The 20,855-nt window shown below is 43.6% G+C and overlaps 1 protein-coding gene across 3 annotated transcripts; it reads left to right on the forward strand.

The window, feature by feature from the left end:
• The first annotated feature begins 1,412 nt into the window (after positions 1–1,412).
• Positions 1,413–9,942, forward strand: tmem255a (transmembrane protein 255A). 3 transcript variants are annotated; one of them, XM_056439444.1, is made up of 11 exons: positions 1,413–1,595; positions 1,749–1,848; positions 3,197–3,339; positions 3,825–3,887; positions 5,385–5,474; positions 6,861–6,926; positions 7,086–7,174; positions 7,339–7,410; positions 7,736–7,898; positions 8,078–8,224; positions 8,793–9,942. In XM_056439444.1, the coding sequence occupies exons 2-11, from the start codon at positions 1,791–1,793 to the stop codon at positions 8,934–8,936; spliced, it is 1,035 nt and encodes a 344-aa protein (XP_056295419.1). In that variant the 5' UTR covers positions 1,413–1,595; positions 1,749–1,790; the 3' UTR covers positions 8,937–9,942. The 3 variants fall into 3 exon arrangements, with proteins under 3 accessions (XP_056295419.1, XP_056295420.1, XP_056295421.1); XM_056439445.1 differs by lacking the exon at positions 7,339–7,410 and having other exon boundaries at positions 7,730–7,898; XM_056439446.1 differs by lacking the exon at positions 7,339–7,410.
• Positions 9,943–20,855: the final 10,913 nt, after the last annotated feature.

Here is a 20,855-nt window from a genome sequence, read left to right on the forward strand (position 1 = left end):
TCTCACCTTAAACTGCAGGTTACATAATAAATGCATTGTCCCTACACGTGATTATAGTCTATACATTGTACAGAGAAAGCTCCATGACCAACCAGAGGGCCCCGGGATACAAATGAGCTGCTGGGCCCCATATTAACCCCATTATGGGTTGATGTTTTTTTCTTTACTTGAATATGACCTGGCCACCAATTCTGTAGATCAGTCACCATGTTAACATTCATGTAAACATGCAACAGATTTGATGTGTGGTAATTTAATCAAACAATGGAGCAATTTGGGAAGTTCCGGTACCTTGCCCATGAGCATGTCGCTAGCTAAAAAACAGTTCCTGGATCAGATCAGCAGCCCTTTAGTGTGCACGCTAATAGTCAGCCTGCAAACCCAACACAAATATTCTGTTTCCTTTAAATATACTTTTGAAAATTCCACAAGAGTTGACCCTCTAGTCACCTTTAGAGGGAAATGTTTCAATTAGATTGTGGGCCAGGGTGTACCACATAACATTTTCTGTAATCTTTTGTGATTCTTTTTTTGTTTTTTGTTGTTATTGGTAAACCATTTACATCTCCAAACCAGGGAAAGCTACACTCATGTTGATGTGACAAACAAAACTGCAACCAAGTAAAGGTTCAATTAAATTAAACAAAAAGAGAGAATGGTTAAACATAATAATGTAATTATATAATTTATTATTTATTGACATCTAAATGTATTGCCTAAGTATGGTTTCATGATTAGTTTACCTCTGATATTTGTGCTTACTGTGCATTTCCAGTCTCATATCGGACAAAGCAGCTGCTACTGAATGAAGTGACAACCTTCATTGCTAACATGGAATAAAATATAAGACATTAAACTAAATATATACGGTCCTTTTTCGTTTCGGAGCGAAGGGAATTGTTGACCAAAATAAAAGATCAGAACTTGAATCACTGGCGTACGTGAAGGCAGCATGTGTCACGTTGTGTGGAAACCTGCTGCTCATTGAACGTCTGATGGCTCTTGAACGCAACGCTGTGTTTGAAACACAAGATGGCGCTCGACAGTCGGCCTGAAGAGGGGCCTGACCTGTGCCAGTTCCAACTTGCACTTTCTCCCAAACCATAACAAAGCAGCTCTAAATCAATGTAAACCATACATACACAGCATAACAACACACTAAACATTATTTATTTCACTTAATTTCACATTCACATCGTCAGACATGACCAGCAGGTCTTTATCATTAAATTGCCATAATACTTGAATGTGATTGTTAGTTATACTTATATTTAATCTACTGAGAAGATATGAGCAGACGGGGTTATTTTGAGCATGTCGTTACCTAGCGGTTAGTGACGGAAGTAACGCCGATGGTGGCTCCGGGGGAAACTAATAATATGTTAATTATGTCTTGTATCGTTACACTTTGAAACAAGCGACTGTAAGAGTAGGTTTGCTTTTTTTGAGGAGCTTTATGTTTGACATGCGCACACACAGCCAGCAGCAGCAGCAGCAGCAGAGACCCGCCGCTCGACACCGACACGCCGCGAGGACGGAGGCCGACGGACGTATCGCAGCCGCGGGGATGTGAGACGCACACGGGGCTGGGCGAGGTAGGAGGGCGGTTGCCTTAGAGAATGCCACAGCAAACCGACACACCGTTTGCTCCCGATTATCCCCAGCTAGCTCTAAACACCTATAGCAAGTAACCGTTGAGTCGTGATTATATATATATATATATATATATTTGTTTCTTCATTTGCAAGAGGGTTGTCCAGCAGACTGCGTTAAAACATCCTCCAGCCGGCATGCCTCCTGCTCAGAGCCTTCAATCCAGCAGGCTGACCCTCTCTGAAACAAGCTTGGGTAAGTGTGTGCGTGGGTGTGTGGGTGTGTTTGTGTATGTGTGTGTTTGTGTGTGTGCAAGGTCAACGGCGTGTCTGCAGCAGGTTTGATCAATTAAATACAATTATGGGTTTGCAACAATGTGAATTTGAGTTCCGGGACCAGTCTTTCTATTGGTCCTACACACAAAGCCAAAAGGGGAATCATTACACCACTCACTCGTATTTGTCTCGGTTAAAAAAAAGAAACGGTATGGTTTTCTTTCCTCCTCTCACAAAAGCAGACAAAAACACTCGTTGATCTCCAGACCGTTTTTTAAAATTATTTGTGGCCCAGGCCGCAGCGCGCCACTGCAGGCGCGGCGACGGAGAGTAACCACAGGAGCCTGGATGTTTGCTCTGGATGTTTGCTCTGGATGTTTGGCTCTGATGGGTAACCGCCTGACATGCAGGTCCATGCAGGATGGCCGCTGTGCTACCACGATGAGGACAGTATCAAGAGGGTCTTTTTGTGCAGGGTTTACATCTGTGAATATATTTGAGTGCATTTGAGTGCTGCCCATATATCAGGTTATTCTCACTCGATACCACTGGCATGTTAACTTTAGCACTCATTCATGTGAATTATGGTTATGTCACACAATTCATAGTCCAGGATTGTTTATTGTTTTACTCGGTCTATAAAGGAAATAGAAGAAGCATTCATGTACATTTTCTTTAGACCTCATATTCATTGAAAGGACATGTTTGAGAATGAAAAGTCTAGTCACCTACTGGAGCATCACTGGACTAGAGAGGCATAGACAGGTTGGTGGTGTAACCTACTGGAATGGTTATGTCACAAAGACCATCAGTGGATCTACTTGTATAGTGGTATTTAGAGTAATGATAAACACAACTCATCTCAAATCAAATAACAGTTTCCATACTTAAAAGTATAGTTCACACGTCTTTAGCCATGTATGAATTTGAGTTAGAGCCAAAATGATACCAGGATGAAAACGTTATAAGTATACAGTATACACTTACCATACATACAACATATACAATGTAAAATTATTCAACCTCATTTGAGCCTAAAAATGGTTTATTTTGTTTTAAGTTGTTTACTGTTGGCGCACAAGCCAGATGTTGTTGTTTTTATCATGAGCAACATAATAAATCGTTGTCATTTTCCGAGCGAAATACTTTTTTGAATAGTCCACTCACTTTAAATGGGAGAGAGACACTTGAGTCTAGTTCTGAGTCTCTTTAACTACTTCCCATTGCATCACTGCTCGTGGTGGACTTTAGTTGCAGGCTCATCCTCTGATTTCACACCACTGTACTGCTCACGTCACAGCGGTACTGCTCTCTCATTTGTCTGGCAGGTTCCTTTAAGAAGAGGAAGAGGAAATCCATCATTGTGACGGTGTTGCTGCTCATCGTATCCGTGCTCATCCTCATCTTTGGCTTGGCAGCGACCACCAGGGCGCAGAACATCACAGTGGGCGGCTACTACCCAGGAGTCATTGTGAGTGCACGTTCACAACTGTGTGCCACAGCAGTCAGAGCTCATAAGGACGGAGGTGTGAGTGAAGGGAGAGTTCTTCCAGCCAGCTCTTTCCCGCTCATGCCCAAACTAATTACTAAAGGTTCTGAGGGTTCAATGTTCCCCACATTCATTATTCAGCATCAGTCATTAGGGGCTGAGTGAGGTGAAGTATCTCAGTCCATAAATGCGTTTTATTCACAACACTCGGCTTTTAGCATTCTGCCTGAAGTAAAGAGCGACTTGGAAAGCAGCCACTCTACGTCAGCAACATTTCATAGGATGCACCTTTACACTTTATCCTCAAACTCATCAGATTCATAGTTTAATGTATTTTGCTTATTTATAAACGATTGTAAACATGCTGAAATTCCTCCATCAGTGCGTGACAGAAACTCATGTTTTATCTTACTGCTTTATAATCAAATTAGATAAATGCCCTAACAGCTTTTTTCTATTTTTTTCAGCTGGGCTTTGGCTCTTTTCTGGGAATTATCGGCTCTCATTTGATAGACAACAAGCGGCAAATGGTAAGAGGATGAGTGCTACCTCGTGCCTTGAGATCATTTTCAGTGCCTGGTGTCTCCTTCTCTCCGTCCTCACAGAAAACTGTCATTAAAACTGTGTCCCATACCGAAATGACCTTCCGACAGCCGGTACGCCTGGATATGTTTTTAAAGTGAACGCAGAAAGAACAGAGCGGGTAGGCTGGGATTTCCACTTGGCCCGAGGAGGTTTGTGTATCGAAGCAAGTATCCTGAGCTTCAAGGGAGATGCAGCCCGAAATAGAAGTAGGGTGTAAGTCGAGGAGGAAAGATGTCCACACTGGAATGTGGGCAAGGAAACTGCAGCTGAGGGGAGCAGGTGGGGGGTGACATCTTTTCACATCACTCAGCAAGGTTTGGATGGCTGGAATCCCACACATGATTGAGCTTTGACATGTACGCTGCCCCGAAAATTTATGTTGTTTCCCATAACATTTTATTACGTGGAATTTGAGGATTTATTTGAACAATTTGGGATAATAGAGGCTAACATTACTTACATTTTCAGTAGAGATGAAATGATAAGTTGACCTACACAAAATTAACTGACTATCTTGATAATTGATTCATCATTTTATTCCTTTTTAAGCACAAATGCCAACAATTCACTGCTTGTAGTGTGTTTTATGATTTAAAATAACATATATTTGGATGTTGGACTGTTGCTTGGACAAAACATCGACTGGGTTTAGTTTATGTTTGGAAGTTTATGTTTGAAAAACTATCTTTAGAAGTTATTGATGAAGAGTACAACCCTCATCAGGGCTGTGTGAGTGTGGTTTGAGCCGGTTGGTTTGACAGAGGTCTTCCAGCGTGAGCGAACAATCAGACTTCGATTCAAACGTTCCCTCAGTGATGTGATTTGGGTCTCATCCACTTCAATCCAGTGAGAAGAGCAGAGTAAAAAAAAAAAAAAATACAGATTAAAAAAAAATATTATTAGTTTGGTAGAAAATAGTGCGTCAGAGGAGGAAAGAAACCGATACAATTAATTGTCACTTTTAATATCGATACGTCCGACTCCCAATCAACAACTGAAATCCTAAACGTGTGTTGATGAAAATGCCTTGGTTTAGAACACGCTGCTGGAAGTATTCATGTCAGCATCATAGAAATATTTGCACTTAGTAGTGTAGGGAGGAGAGTTCGGCGAATGTGGGTGGGTGAGGGGGTTCAGGGGTTCAGTGTCTATTATGAGCTGGGCACCGTGCCAGCTAGGACAAACATCACTGGAGCTTGATGACAACCACAGCGCCACACAGCCCCCTCCACCCTCCACCCTCCGCCCTCCTCCTATTCCATTCAGAAGTAGTCATCCTCCTGCATGACGATGATATACATTGGTGTTGAAAGTGTTACCGATACAAGCGGTGAGAGGAAGCAATAAAAAAAAACAAAATGCTGCCTATTTGAGTTGAGTTTATAGTCTCAAACCCATTACAGAGTGATCGAGAGTGATGAAGCTGATGTTTTCCTTCACAGTTAGTGGCATCTATTGTCTTCATCAGTTTCGGAGTGGTGGCTGCCTTCTGCTGTGCGATTGTCGATGGAGTGTTTGCTGCGAGGCATATTGTAAGTATCACTGAGGCTTCTATTTATTTAAGCAAGCTGATACATTATGTATATCATAACATTTATGCCCTGACATATAACAAGCTGATTAATCAATGCCATTCCCATTAAAGCTTAATATACTCAGTCTGCATTCGACGTATAGTAAAACGTTTGCCCTTCTGCAAGGCCATTGCTCACATGTGGCTGTCTGAAGCAGCTGCTGCACCCTTCTCAGCGAGACTAATATATTATGTGGTGTGAGATGATTCTCCATGACTCAAAGCACTTCAAATAATAAGTAACCACTAATGCACTCTTAAAAACAATGATGCTAAACTAAGTCATGGGCGGGTGAATGGTGAGATCAGCAGGTTTTCATTGACGAGTGGCGTCCGTGAAATGGAACATTTCTTTTCGATCAGCTATTTTGTGCACTGGACTCCAAAGAGGCTGCTGGCACATAATTTCATAAAAACAATGAGGAATATTATGCCGTAACTGAATGAAGATTAAAGATGTTGTCTTTTTTCTGACTTAAATTTATCTACATTCTTGTTCTGAATTTTACTTCTCAAACTGAAGCACGTTTTTGGTGCAGAAGGACCAAATCCTTTCTCGCTTTGCCTTGAATATAATAATAATAATAATAATAATAATAACTTTATTTATATAGCACCTTTAAAACAAAGTTCACAAAGTGCTCTCCAGAGAGTCAAGGCAGAACAAATTAGAATGGTAAGATACTAATATAAACATTTAAAAATAACAAAACAGACAAACTAAATGAGGGGAACCAAAGAACTGCATAAAAGGACGACATCACTTAAAAGCTGTTCTATAAAAATGGATTTTAAGAAGTGATTTAAATGAATTTGAGTGATTTAAACGAATGTATACATAAATTTATACATCAATTGCTGCACAATTAAGTGTATAATCACAACAATCGTAATTTTTGTTATGTGCTATAATGATGATCTACTTCCAAAGTGCATTTGTCCAGTAAAATCTGTCCTAATCACGGGTAAAGGTTCTGACCCTTCACAGGTGTTTGTTTGAGGCACTTAGCGATAAATCAATAATTAATCAAATTACCACAAACTAATTTACCTCATGAACCTGTGGGACAAATAAAAGATTATCTTATCTTATCTGAACCTGAATGATTTGGTCTTCACCGAGTTAATAATTCCGCCTTGCTTACTAGCTCTCTATGAGGTTTTGCTTGATAAAGTTTGATTTCACCACTATTATCATGATTAACATCGGTCATTCATCACGCAGCACTCATCACATTCAGCTCTTGTCTGGTTGCGTTTGCTTCTCCCCGTTCAGTCGGGTTCGTAAGTCGACCAGTGACGGATTGTGCTGTGAAATCTATTACAAATGTTTGTCGCTCTGCAGGACCTCAGGCCTCTGTATGCCGGCCGCTGTGAATATCACTCGAGTGAGACTTCCCCTGAACGTGACGTAAGGAACACATTTGATGTCCCATCTGTTTACCGAAATACTATTTGTTTCATCCTCTGTGTTCGTGTTCGCCCTGCAATTGTACGGGGACATTGTTGAGAGCCAGAATCTGACCTAAAGTCCGAGGACTACTTATTTCAAATATGTGTTGCCCTTCAGGTGCCCTGTCAGACCTCATCGCGGTCGTCCTGTAACCTGCGCGTGAAGGGCAACACCTGTTACTGCTGCGACCTCTACAACTGCGGGAAGTGAGTACGCCGAGCTGAATCCGTGGCTCCTTACGTGTGCTGCTTTGATTGTTTGGATTTGGAATGTGTGCCGTTGTGCCATTTTTGTGGGAGATTTTTTTTTACACTGCAACGTTGATTGTATTAGAACAAGACTGTTTCTTTTCTTGTAACCTTTGTTTCAGACAACATCCTCTTATGGGACTTCAGAATAAAGATGTTTTGAAAAAGTTTAGGAAATCATCCATGATTTGGAAGTAGGTCCCTTTTTTTTCTAGAACCATATCGGCGATTAAATGATCAACTCATGTTAATGAGTGATGGCTAAAGCAATTTTGTGGAGTCTTTATGATGTAACTCACTATATACATGTTTTTTTAGGGTGACATTTCCTCTCTGCATGACCTTTTCTTGTCCATACACGTGATCTCTGTGTCTCTAGCTCATATCATTTATCTCTATAAATCAAAACTGTATGTTTTTCTTTTATTGTGTCCTGAATACAAGAAGGATACACTGAATTAGAGACGTTTGTGGCTTGACTGTACGCCGTCTCCCTCTCTGTCCCACCCACTGGTCCAGCCGTGTGGAGGTCATTGGAGGCTACCACGAATACACAGATGTGAAGAGCTGCCAGGACGTGGTGCACCTCTATCACCTGCTGTGGTCCGCCACGGTCCTGAACATCGTCGCCCTCTTTCTGGGCATCATCACCGCGGCCGTGCTGGGAGGCTTCAAAGACTTGGTGGGTACATTTAATAATCAAGAAAAAAAAGAGGAGACGCCACCGGACAGCTGGGCTTGAATACGGCTGAATGTTTTGAAATACTTGTGGCTTTGTCTGTGTGAGCTGAGTTAAGCAATAGTAATTCTCCGGTGTTTGAATTTTGTAGAAGCTGATCAATATTGTCATGTCCTTGTCAGATTCCCTCTGCTGCCTCAGAGAGTACGTCTGAACCAGAGGCCATCACAGCTCCAGTCCTCCCACAGCCTCCTCCACCCACCACCACCATCAACTCATATTACAACACTGCCCCCTGCCTGCCGCCTTACACTGCGTACGACCGGCAGGTAAAGGGCCGATACAAATGTGCAGAGCATCAGGACAGTTATGGATTTATTATCTGTTTCGTCCGTGGCGTCTAGTGTTTCATTTAAACGTTTGTTTTTTTGAAGAACAGAAAGATCGTGAAAGTAATCTGGCAATATTATGACGTGAAAAGGCATTTCACTCCAGAAGGAACTGGAAACGGGCTCAACGTCTCAATGCCTGCAGTCAATAGTCTCTTTAGCTCTGACACTTTCTCTTAATCTGTTGGTGTTTATCTCTCGCTGTCAACATCAAAATAATCAAAATAGGCTGGTAAACGTCTGCAGCATAATTAAACAGCTTAAAAAGAAAGCCGTTTCAGATGAAGATAAACTCTTTCACAACCTCGGCCATCTCTCTAAACTCTCTAAGGGAGACGACCATTAACTCAAAAACCCATTCAGGGACCACATTTTATACACACTACTTTTTGTTTATTCATATTTGTACCAATCTATATTTGTATAGGAGGCTAAATAAGTGATTGATTGAACTATTGTGAAAGCAACCAGGTAACCAGACCTCCTCCATGTCGTGTGTCTCCTGCAGGGCTCCTGCCTGTTCCCCGACTCCTCGGGTCTTTCCGATGACTCCCAGTCCGGAGCCAGCCACCTGTGGCCCACGATGGTCCCCCCCCGCTACTCTCCTCCACACAACCACCCCGACGAGAAGCCTCCGCCGTACAGCCCGTAAGGCGGCCGCGAGCAGAGACGGCGCCTGAACCAACGTCAGGTGTTTTCAGGTGCTGACGGAGTGGTTTGAATGCACAATTCCTCCGAGCTTTTCCTCAAAATCTTTACACAAACAGCGTTGACGAAAAGGTGTCGAGGGAGAGGACGACGACCACGGACCCAAAACAAAGAGCGCTCGTCTCCCAGGGCCGGCGCTCACACTGCACCGTGCGTGTGTGTGTGTGTGTGTGTGTGTGTGTGCGTCTCCACATGACGAGACACCCGGATCAACGCCAGGACTGTTTACATATCTATCTGCCTTAACGCAAACGGGCTTCCAGCGCTGCAGCTCTTGGTCTCCTGGACGTACTCTCCTCCAGCTCATGCTTTGTGTTTACCTCTCTTCGGGTCATACTGTAAATGCTTCAGAGACGACGACGTTCTCGCTGTTTGCACTGTGAGGATCTGGACCGGTGCTCACGGCTCAAAACCCCGGTTACATAAAAGCATTGCCGTCTCCACCGAATCGGCTAGGAAATTAATATTTGTAGTAGTAGGCCAAAGCAAACGTTTCCATAGCAGTTTAGTAGGCGGTCATGGAGGTAGTGTTACGTGCTCATAATGTATGACAGCAGGATGGTAAACAGACGCTCTCAGCAGTTAAGACTAAAGTATATGAACAGATCATGGTGTCTATTTATCAACTCTTCAGTTCATGTTCTAAAACATCTCGCTCAATGTGTGGTGCTCTTTGCAGAGCAATGTTTTTGAATGTTTTTGAAGAAATAGGTTATTCTGCAGTAGACGTTAAGGAAGGCCTGTGAAGTCAATGTGCACTTCAAACCCTATTTATTATCTTTTCACTCAAATCTGCCAGACAGGTGCACATGTATGGTCTCTCTCTTTGTAAGTAGTCGTAATATCACATCTATGAGTTTTGAAATGTGTCGTCTCTGTCCGGCCGAGTGGACAGTCGGTGCTGGATTCACTGACATGAAGTGGGAGATCATGAAGAGTTGAAAGTACTGTTGGTCAATTCAATTCAATTCAGTTTATTTGTATAGCCCAATTAATTAATTTGTTGTCTTGTTTTACAAATTACAATCTGCATACATAGCCATCCCTGCCACAAACCTCACATCGGACCAGGAAAAATAACCAAATAGGGGAAAAAGGGAAAAAACCTGGGAAGAGAGGAGGAGGATCCTCTCCTAGGATGGACAGATGCAATAGATGTAATGTGTACAGGAGGACAGAAGAGTTAAAATACATTCAATGAATATGACAGAGTATGAATGATTCCTAGTCATAGTTCACATTTTCCACGCCTCCACACCATCAGGCAGATGGCGGTGGTGGGGAGGAGGGGTGGGCGGAGGACAGCGGCGTGGTGGATGTCAGGTGGGCCCGCAGAGCCCACACGGCAGAGACAGGGAGGCGGTCCGTCTGGGATCTGTGCCTATACCGTCCGATGGGGTCCCCATGACCCATGAGAGGTAAAGTTGAGGAGAATTGAGAGAGAGTAAAATTATTGTGATGAAAAAAAGATGATATAATACAAGGAGAGAGAAAAAGGAGTCCCCGGTGGCTACAAACATAGCGGCAGGGGCTGGACTATAGCAGGGGCAGCATGGCCTGGGCAGGGACAGCCTAGTTCAAGGTCAGCTATCTACTCTACTCTGTCGGGGAAGGTCTGCCTCCCTCTCTGACTGGTGACTGTGTGGTTGTCCAACTGACTGGGAGTGGGCTGTTCCATAAAGAGGAAGCTTGATAACTAAGGCTCTCTCTCCTTCTCTGTTTTTAAGGTGGGGAAATAGGCAAGTAGTCGCATAAGAGTGCGTGGAGCTCCTGGGAGCAATATATCGTGCGACAAAGCAATTAGAGATGATGGAGCATCACCAATCAAAAAGTGATTCTTTTAGAGAAGAATTTTTAAAAGTGATTCTTGATTTTACTTGGAGAGTGCAGGCGCAGAGCAGTGCAGGAGTGTGATGATCTCTCTTCTTAGTTTATGGAGGAGCAGCACTATTTATCAGAGCTGGATCAACTGGAGGGATTAAGTTTAGGTTAGGCATACTGCTAATAAGGAGAATGCAGTAGTAATCAATCTCAAAAGATTTGCCTGATTTTTTTTCTGCATCTTAGATGAAAAAGATGTGCCTGATTTTTTGAAATATTGGGGAGATGAGAATGCAGTCCTTGAGATTTGCTACGTGGGAGTTAAGGACAAGTCCCGATCAAAGAATTCTTTACGATTTGATCTGGGTGTTGGATACGGGCAATCTGCTACTACGTCATCATCACAAATGATCTGATCTGGGTTGAGTTCAACATCAAAGTTAAAAAATCTTTGTTTTTTCTTGTTTTAAAACATCAAGAAGTTTTTTCATGTTTCTGTTTTATGTCTGCTCTTACATTTATGGTTTTTGCTCTGTGGTTGCTGTCCTCTGTATTAATGTTAGTATATAGTGTGCAATGAACAAGCATGGTTGTGGAAAGTTTTGTGGTTAATCCTGAACCAATATCGGGTATATCTAATAAATTTTGGGTCCATCACTCAAGCGTCGTGTTTAACGGCATAAATTGGATGCGTTGGATAAAGGCGAATTTACAAATTTTAGCACGATCGATAGAATAAATAAAAATTAATTGGATTTCTACAAATTAAGATCTGTGCCTGAAATGTGTCTGAGGCAGCAGTAATGTCTCTAACATGTCATGGACAATGAGTGCCGAATAGAGCACTAAGGTCTAACAAGAAGGTCCTTTATCTGCTGCCATTAAGGGTCATTTGGGTTTTTTTCATGTCTGTTCTCGGGTCTCAAATAAACTGTTCTGATTAAATTCTGAAAAAAATTTAACTAAACTTTCTAGTTGATGTGAAAAGTCGCTTTAATCGATTTGGTCTGGGATTCTCCAGATCTTGGAGAAGGTGTGGGGTTTCTTCAGTTCCAGATGTGTACCTCTGGAAGGAGGCTGCGCCAGGACATTAGGTTTAACCTTTTGAACCTTGATAGAATTAAGCCAAGTATTATAGGCAGAGACACATAAATAACCTCTAATGAGTCGGCCGCAAATTAAGGGCAGCGTGGTGATGAGAGCCCGTTCGGGATGGGGGTCAAAGGTTTGATAGGAGAAAACACTGAGGAAGAGTGAAGAAGAGCGAACTTCAGTCCATGAGACGGGTCACAGTCAGCATTTATCATTTATCACTGCTTTTTATGATTCAAACGACACATTCTCAGGGGCTGATTGTCAGTTCCTTTTTTTCTTGCCAATAAAAAAATATGTTTTGTGTAATTAAAGAGTATGTATCTTCTTATTCAAGGGAGCAACATACCAGTCGCTTTGATCCGGACTGAAAGAACTACAGGTTGCCATGAAGCTCTGCAGACGACCCCGACAGACTTCAGTGATCATTCGGTCGTGAGGTCATGGGGTCGACATTTCTGGTCTGAAGAAATTCCTCGTTTGATGGATTGCCGTGACATTTGGTGTAGATGTCCCCATCTATAGATTAAACGAGTCATTTTGGTGACCCCTTAACTTTCCACATGACTCCCATCATGCCGTCAAACACTTTGGTTTCTGACCAAATACCTGAACAACTGTCTCAGCTCTATTTTTATGTATAGTGTTAATTAGCAAACACCAGCATGCTAAGTTGCTAAATGAATATGGTGACGGTGGTAAACATTATACCTGCTAACATTAGCATGTTGGCTCAAAGCCGCCAGTTCCTCAGAGCCACGAGCGAGGTGGTTTCTGAGAAACCAGCATGATTTAACTGACATGGACAAGTTTACCCAGTTCACTGAACATAAATATAAATAACTAGAATGGGCACTCGGTAGAGCGCATACCTTCGCATATCACAAGATTGGGCATTGAATTATGAACATGTTGGCATTAGTTGCATGCCAATTGGATACAAATTGACCGTACTATGGTAAAAAGAAGAGTTTGACCTTTCCATGACCTTGACCTTTGACCCGATCGATCCCAAAATCTAATCACACAATCGATTGGCATTTCAGGTACGGCACTAATTTGGTTTAAATCCTATTTATCAGATCGATCTCAATTTGTATTTATGCGATGGCCTCGATAACCACCAACGTTAATCACGGAGTTCCACAAGGTTCTGTGCTTGGACCAATTTTATTTACCTTATACATGCTTCCTTTGGGCAATATTATCAGGAAACACTCCATAAACTTTCATTGTTATGCAGATGATACTCAACTATATCTATCGATAAAACCAGAGGAGAGCAACCAACTCGGTAAAATTCAAGCATGTCTTAAAGACATAAAAACATGGATGACCTGCAACTTCTTGATGTTAAACTCAGACAGTAATTTTAATGTAATTTAATCGGCCCTGAGCACCTCAATTCAATTCAATTCAGTTTATTTGTATAGCCCAATTTCACAAATTACAAATTTGTCTCGGAGTGCTTTACAATCTGTACACATAGACATCCCTGCCCCAAAACCTCACATCAGACCAGGAAAAACTCCCAAATAACCCTTCAGGGGAAAAAAGGAAGAAACCTGCAGGAGAGCAACAGAGGAGGATCCTCTCCAGGATGGACAGATGCAATAGATGTAATGTGTACAGAAGGACAGATTTAGAGTTAAAATACATTCAATGAATATGACAGAGTGTATGAATAGTTCATAGTAGGCATATTCCACGATGGAGACCTCCACGATCCATCAGGCAGATGGCGGTGGGGAGGAGGAGTGGGTGGAGTCTCAACAGTGGGCGGACTCTCAACAGGACAGTGGCGTAGTCAGGAGCAGGAATTCCACGACCCAGACCTCGATGATCCATCAGGCAGATAGGATCTATGCCGTCTCATAGGGTCCGATGACCCCATGAGACGTGAAGTCAAAAGGACTCCGGGGAGAAAGCAGAGTTAGTAACGTGTGATTGAGAGATGAAAATTCATCCTTAAGGAGAGAAAAAAAAGAGGAGATAGGTGCTCAGTGCATCCTAAAACGTCCCCCGGCAGCTATAAGCCTATAGCAGCATATCAAGGGGCTGGACCAGGTGAACCTGATTCAGCCCTAACTATAAGCTCTGTCAAAGAGGAAAGTCTTAAGTCTGCTCTTAAACAAGGTGACTGTGTCTGCCTCCCGGACTGAAATTGCAAGCTGGTTCCATAAAAGAGGAGCTTGATAACTAAAGGCTCTGGCTCCCATTCTACTTTTTAAGACTCTAGGAACTACAAGTAGTCCCGCATTTAGTGAGCGTAGCTCTCTAGTGGGGCAATATGGTACTACAAGCTCCTTAAGATATGATGGTGCATCACCAATCAAGGCTTTGTAGGTTAAGAGAAGAATTTTAAAAGTGATTCTTGATTTTACTGGGAGCCAGTGCAGAGCAGCTAGTGCAGGAGTGATGTGATCTCTTTTCTTAGTTTTAGTGAGAATACGAGCTGCAGCATTCTGGATCAACTGGAGGGACCTAAGAGATTTATTAGAGCAGCCTGCTAATAAGGTTGCAGTAATCCAGTCTCAAAGTAACGAGCGTGAATCAATTTTCTGCATCTTTTTGAGACAAGATGTGCCTGATTTTTGAAATATTACGTAGATGAAAGAATGCAGTCCTTGAGATTTGCTTTACGTGGGAGTTAAAGGACAAGTCGATCAAAGATAACGCCAAGATTCTTTACAGTGGTGTTGGATGCCAGGGCAATGCCGTCTACAGAATCCACATCACCAGATAATTGATCTCTGAGGTGCTCAGGGCCGATTAAAATTACTTGGTTTTGTCTGAGTTTAACATCAAGAAGTTGCAGGTCATCCATGTTTTATGTCTTTAAGACATGCTTGAATTTTACCGAGTTGGTTGCTCTCCTCTGGTTTTATCGATAAATATAGTTGAGTATCATCTGCATAACAATGAAAGTTTATGGAGTGTTTCCTGATAATATTGCCCAAAGGAAGCATGTATAAGGTAAATAAAATTGGTCCAAGCACAGAACCTTGTGGAACTCCGTGATTAACGTTGGTGGTTATCGAGGCGTCATCGTTTACAAATACAAACTGAGATCGATCTGATAAATAAGTTTAAACCAACTTAGTGCCGTGCCTGAAATGCCAATCGACTGCTCCAGTCTCTGTAACAGGATGTCATGGTCAATGGTGTCGAATGCAGCACTAAGGTCTAACAAGACCAGTACAGAGATGAGTCCTTTATCTGCTGCCATTAAGAGGTCATTTGTAATTTTCACCAGTGCTGTCTCGGTGCTGTGGTGTTTTCTAAATCCTGATTGAAATTTCTCAAATAAACTATTATGATGTGAAAGTCGCACAACTGATTTGCGACCACTTTCTCAAGGATCTTGGAGAGGAAAAGGAGGTTAGAGATCGGTCTGTAGTTAGCCAACACCTCTGGATCCAGAGTGGGCTTCTTCAGGAGAGGTTTAATAACAGCCACCTTGAAGGAGTGTATGCGTGGCCTGTTAGCAGAGACACATTGATAATATCTAATAGAGAGCCGCCAATTAAAGGCAAAACGTCTTTAAGCAGCCTCGTCGGGATGGGGTCCAAGAGACAGGTAGGCGTGTTGAAGTAGAAACCGTTGAAGATAATTGGTCACGGTTGATGGGAGAAAAGCCTCCAAATATACACCAGGCATACAGCGGTTTCAAGGCCATTCCACTTGGAGGACAGATTGGCACTGTTATGGGCAAGAGAATATTAATCAACCTAATAGCAAATCTTTTCATTAAAGAAGTTCACAGTCATTACCATTGGAGTTTAGGAATGCCTGCCCATAGAGCTGTGACTCTGCCGCCTGGCTATAAAAAGAAGAGAAACTCAGTTGTTTTATCTGTGATGGTTTGTAGACGGCATTGCCCCAGTATCCAACAATTCACTGTAGAATTATTATCTTTGATCACCGGGACTTTGTCCTTTAACCCCGAAATGTAAAGGGAAATCCTGTCACAAAATCCATCGAAATGTGTGACCAAGGCGATGGGGAATCGGCAGCGGCTGGAGCAAGCCCATCTTAACTTGAGATGAGGTCTTATTACATGCACACACCGGACAAGCCGCTACATACTCGGCCACATTTTCTTCATGGATGGCCACCAGAAACGTTGTTGAATCCTGAACATTGTTCTTGTTACTCCCGGATGGCACGAAAGCACAGATGAGTGAGCCCAGTGGATGACCTTGGGTGAAGAGCCTCCGGAACAAACAGCAGATTGTTGGGACACTCGCTGGCGCTGGATTCATGACATTTGCCTCTTTAACGTCTGACTCCACTTGCCAGGAAAAGGCTCCGATCACCGGTTAAGTGGAAGGATGGTCTTGGGCTCTACCGCAAGTGGTTGGGATCGTAAAGGCGAGACAAAGCATCGGGTTTTGATTCTGAGACCGGGACGAAAAGAGAGTGTGAAGTTGAATCTACTAAAGAAAAGTGTCCACCTGGCCTGGCGGGAGTTGAGACGCTTAGCCTTTCTTATATATTCTAGATTCTTGTGATCTGTCCAGACTAAAACGGTTGCTCTGCACCCTCTAGCCAGTGTCTCCATTCCTCGAGGGCAGCTTTTACAGCTAACAATTCCTTGTTTCACGTCATAATTCCGCTCTGCCGTTGTCAACTTCCGCGACAGGTAAGCACATGGATGCATCTTGTTGTCTTCTGCAGAACGTTGAGACAGTACTCCTCCAATTCCCTCATTGGAAGCATCCACCTCGACCATAAACTGGCGCTGGGGATCTGGAATGGTGAGTATGGGAGCTGATGTGAATCTATCTCTGAGAAGTTTGAAAGCAAGATCCGCCTGGGGGTCCACTTGAAGGAACCTTAGGAGAAGTCAGAACATGCAGAGGAGCAGCAACAGAACTGAAATTCCTAATAAACTTCCTATAGAAGTTAGCAAATCCTAGGAACTGCTGAACCTTTTTCCTGGAGTCTGGTGTGGGCCACTGGGATACTGCACTGACTTTCGCAGGATCCATTTGGATATGATTAGGTGAGACTATGTATCCTAAGAAAGACACCTCTTCTGTGTGGAACTCGCACTTCTCTGCCTTGACATATAGCTGATTATCCAGTAGTTTCTGCAAAACTTGGCGGACATGGTTAACATGAGATTTAGCGTCTGGGGAGAAAATCAGTATGTCATCCAGATACACAAACACTGAAATATTCAAGAATTCCAAAACCTCATTCACAAAAGCTTGAAAAACAGCGGTGCATTGCACAGTCAAAAGGCATTACCAAGTACTCATAGTGACCATTCTGAGTGTTGAATCAGTCTTCCCTCATCCTTGTTTTATACTAACCAAGTGATATGCTTTTCTTAAATCCAACTAGGAGAATATCTTGGCCGTTGAAGCAGTTCAAAAGCAGATGACATGAGTGGCAGAGGATAGCGGTTCTTCACCGTAATGTCATTTAGTGGACTGTAGTCTATGCAAGGTCTCAGAGACCCGTCTTTCTTTCCCACAAAGAATCCGCTCCGGCTGGAGCGATGAAGGACGGATAATCCCTGATTTGAGTGAAGAGGAGATGTATTCATCCATTGCTGTTCTCTCAGGTCTCGAAATCGAGTAAAGTCTCCCTTGGGAATGGGGCTCGGTAAGAGATCAATGGGACAGTCAAAATCTCGGTGAGGAGGTAGCGACAAGGCTTTAGACTTGTTAAGCGCTCTTTTAAATCATGGTAACAGGAAGGTACCTTGTGTAGATCAGGATAGTCAGGGTGATCTATAATGATCCTACTAGAGTCTGTTGGTGCATTAACAGGTTGCAGTTTACACCTGCCCTTACAATCCTCTCCCATTCCTTAACTTTCCTGAAGGCCAGTCTATGTGAGGATTGTGGATCTTCAGCCAAGGAAACCCCAAAATAATCGGGTGCTGAGTCGACTCAAAAATATGAAAGTGCATGCTCTCGGTATGGGCCTTATTTATAGTAATCCGTATGGGCTCAGTGCAATGGGTAACTGTGAACAACAAGCGGCCGTCTAAGGCACTGGCACTAACAGGATGAGATAGCGGGACAGTTTTATTTTTAGCTGTTTGACTAGGCCCCAGTCTATAAGGCTTTCGTCAGCCCTGAGTCTATTAACACACCCTGGTCAATGGTCTGATTGTTAATACAAATGTCTACCTGAGTAACAGGTCGAGGAGGGAAGTCTGCGAAACTTGCTCACCAGCGCCCTCCTTTTCACTGGTGACCACGATCTTTTGCCGGGCATGAGGCGAGTTGATGACCCGGCTGGCCGCAGTAGAAACAGCAACCCTCCGTGACGGCGCTGCCTCTCCTCCAGAGAAAGCCTGGTTCTTCCAAGCTGCATGGGTTCACGGAGTCATTCGGAAGTGTAGTCCTCTGATGGTCCGGTAACATGAGCTGGAAATCCTCTGCTGGCGGCGCGACCCTCCGAGGCGAATTCTGGAAGCTGGGAATAACATCTCGGTTGCGTCGGCGCTCCCTCTCTCTTTCGAAGGCGGTTATCGATCCGGATGGCCACAGCGATGAGGATTCCAGATCCCGGGTGTCTCCAGTGGAGCCAGCTGGTCCTTTATCGGTTCGAAAGTCCTGTCATGAAGGCGTCACGAAGGCGGAACATTCCATCCGCTGTCCGCTGCTGCTGTACGAAACTCGATGGCATAATCAACCACCTGGCGGTTGAGCTGTCGTATTTGTAACAGTCTTCTGCTGGCCTCCGGAGCCGGCGCTAAGTAGTCAAAATCGCCTCATAGTCTCTATGAAATCGGCCAATGAGTAACATAGTTCGGTGTCTCTAGACCATTCTGCAGTAGCCCAGGCTGCAGCTCTTCCCGTTAAATGAGACACAATAAACGCCACTTTACCATGCTCAGATAAAAAAAGCTGCTGGGTTGTGTTGAAAATGCAGATCACACTGTACCAGAAAGGCTCTGCAATTCGAAGAGTCTCCGGAAAATCTCACCGGAAGAGCCAGCCGTAGCGGGAGGAAACAGCCTGACCTGGGTCGTCAGCTGGAGTATTGACAGGCAAATTCTCAGCTGTGGATGACGTCACCGGAGGAGCAGTCTGTTGATGAGTGAAAAAATTATTCATTTGGGCAACCAGTTGTTGCATCTGTGTAGATAATTCTTCCTGAACTCCGGCCTGGCGTCCTCTCAGCTCTTGTATTTCCGGCTGACTTTGTCAGTCTTTCCTCGTGATGAAAAATCGTCACGCCCTGTACCGACAGAGCGGCGTGAAGCGTTCTTGGGTCGGCTGGGTCCATAATGTGGTCAGTTCGTTCTGTTACGAACTCAGACACTTAGGAAGTAGGACCCAATTGCACGACCGGAGACAGAGATAAAGTATTTGTAAGTACTTTATTCTTGGTTCTGCAGTGAACAAAATGAAAGCGCTCACGTAGTGAGGATCAAAACTTTCAAGAGCACAACATAACCCGACCTGATCATGGCAAAGACCAGACAGACGACAAGGAACACTGGGAGACAGGGGAATTTAAGCACATGGTAACAAGACACAGGTGGGACCAATCAGGGGCGGGGCTGACACTGATGAGCATAGGAGACAGGTGTGATGACAGGTGAAAACAATCAGGAAGCCTGGAATGAGAGAAAGCGAACATAAATGACATGAACCTCTCTAGCATATCTGTCGGTGCACAACATTAGGTCCCTCCAGTTGATCCAGAATGCTGCAGCTCGTATTCTCACTAAAACTAAGAAAAGAGATCACATCACTCCTGCACTAGCTGCTCTGCACTGGCTCCCAGTAAAATCAAGAATCACTTTTAAAATTCTTCTCTTAACCTACAAAGCCTTGATTGGTGATGCACCATCATATCTTAAGGAGCTTGTAGTACCATATTGCCCCACTAGAGAGCTACGCTCACTAAATGCGGGACTACTTGTAGTTCCTAGAGTCTTAAAAAGTAGAATGGGAGCCAGAGCCTTTAGTTATCAAGCTCCTCTTTTAACCAGCTTCCAATTTCAGTCCGGGAGGCAGACACAGTCACCTCGTTTAAGAGGAGACTTAAGACTTTCCTCTTTGACAGAGCTTATAGTTAGGGCTGAATCAGGTTCACCTGGTCCAGCCCCTTGATATGCTGCTATAGGCTTATAGCTGCCGGGGGACGTTTAGGATGCACTGAGCACCTATCTCCTCTTTTTTCTCTCCTTAAGGATGAATTTTCATCTCTCAATCACACGTTACTAACTCTGCTTTCTCCCCGGAGTCCTTTTGACTTCACGTCTCATGGGGTCATCGGACCCTATGAGACGGCATAGATCCTATCTGCTGATGGATCATCGAGGTCTGGATCGTGGAGTTCCTGCTCATGACTACGCCACTGTCCTGTTGAGACTCCGCCCACTGTTGAGACTCCACCCACTCCTCCTCCCCACCGCCATCTGCCTGATGGATCGTGGAGGTCTCCATCGTGGAATATGCCTACTATGAACTATTCATACACTCTGTCATATTCATTGAATGTATTTAAACTCTAAATCTGTCCTTCTGTACACATTACATCTATTGCATCTGTCCATCCTGGAGAGGGATCCTCCTCTGTTGCTCTCCTGCAGGTTTCTTCCCTTTTTTCCCCCCTGAAGGGTTATTTGGGAGTTTTTCCTGGTCCGATGTGAGGTTTTGGGGCAGGGATGTCTATGTGTACAGATTGTAAAGCACTCCGAGACAAATTTGTAATTTGTGAAATTGGGCTATACAAATAAACTGAATTGAATTGAATGGTCCCCGGATAATAACCAATCAGCCCACCAAATTTCATGCTATTCGGTTTAAAACTTTTTGTGTTATGCGAGGAACACGCATACAAATAAATAAATAAATAACTACACGGCGATCAAAACATATTTACGTTCCGCATTGTCAATGCGAAGGTAAATATGTAGATCATGTCTCGCTGAACGAGTGAGTTCAACTCTCACCTCCGCTCCAGACAGGAT

This window comes from Pseudoliparis swirei, chromosome 19, assembly GCF_029220125.1.
Source record: "Pseudoliparis swirei isolate HS2019 ecotype Mariana Trench chromosome 19, NWPU_hadal_v1, whole genome shotgun sequence".
In the NCBI taxonomy this organism is placed as follows: domain Eukaryota; kingdom Metazoa; phylum Chordata; class Actinopteri; order Perciformes; family Liparidae; genus Pseudoliparis; species Pseudoliparis swirei.

Excerpts from the sequence above, each read along its gene's own strand:
- tmem255a (XM_056439444.1), top strand. The coding sequence starts at position 1,791 with ATGCCTCCTGCTCAGAGCCTTCAATCCAGCAGGCTGACCCTCTCTGAA. Across the intron at positions 3,340-3,824 it reads GCTACTACCCAGGAGTCATT|CTGGGCTTTGGCTCTTTTCT; the intron begins GTGAGTGCACGT and ends TATTTTTTTCAG. Across the intron at positions 6,927-7,085 it reads AGACTTCCCCTGAACGTGAC|GTGCCCTGTCAGACCTCATC; the intron begins GTAAGGAACACA and ends GTTGCCCTTCAG.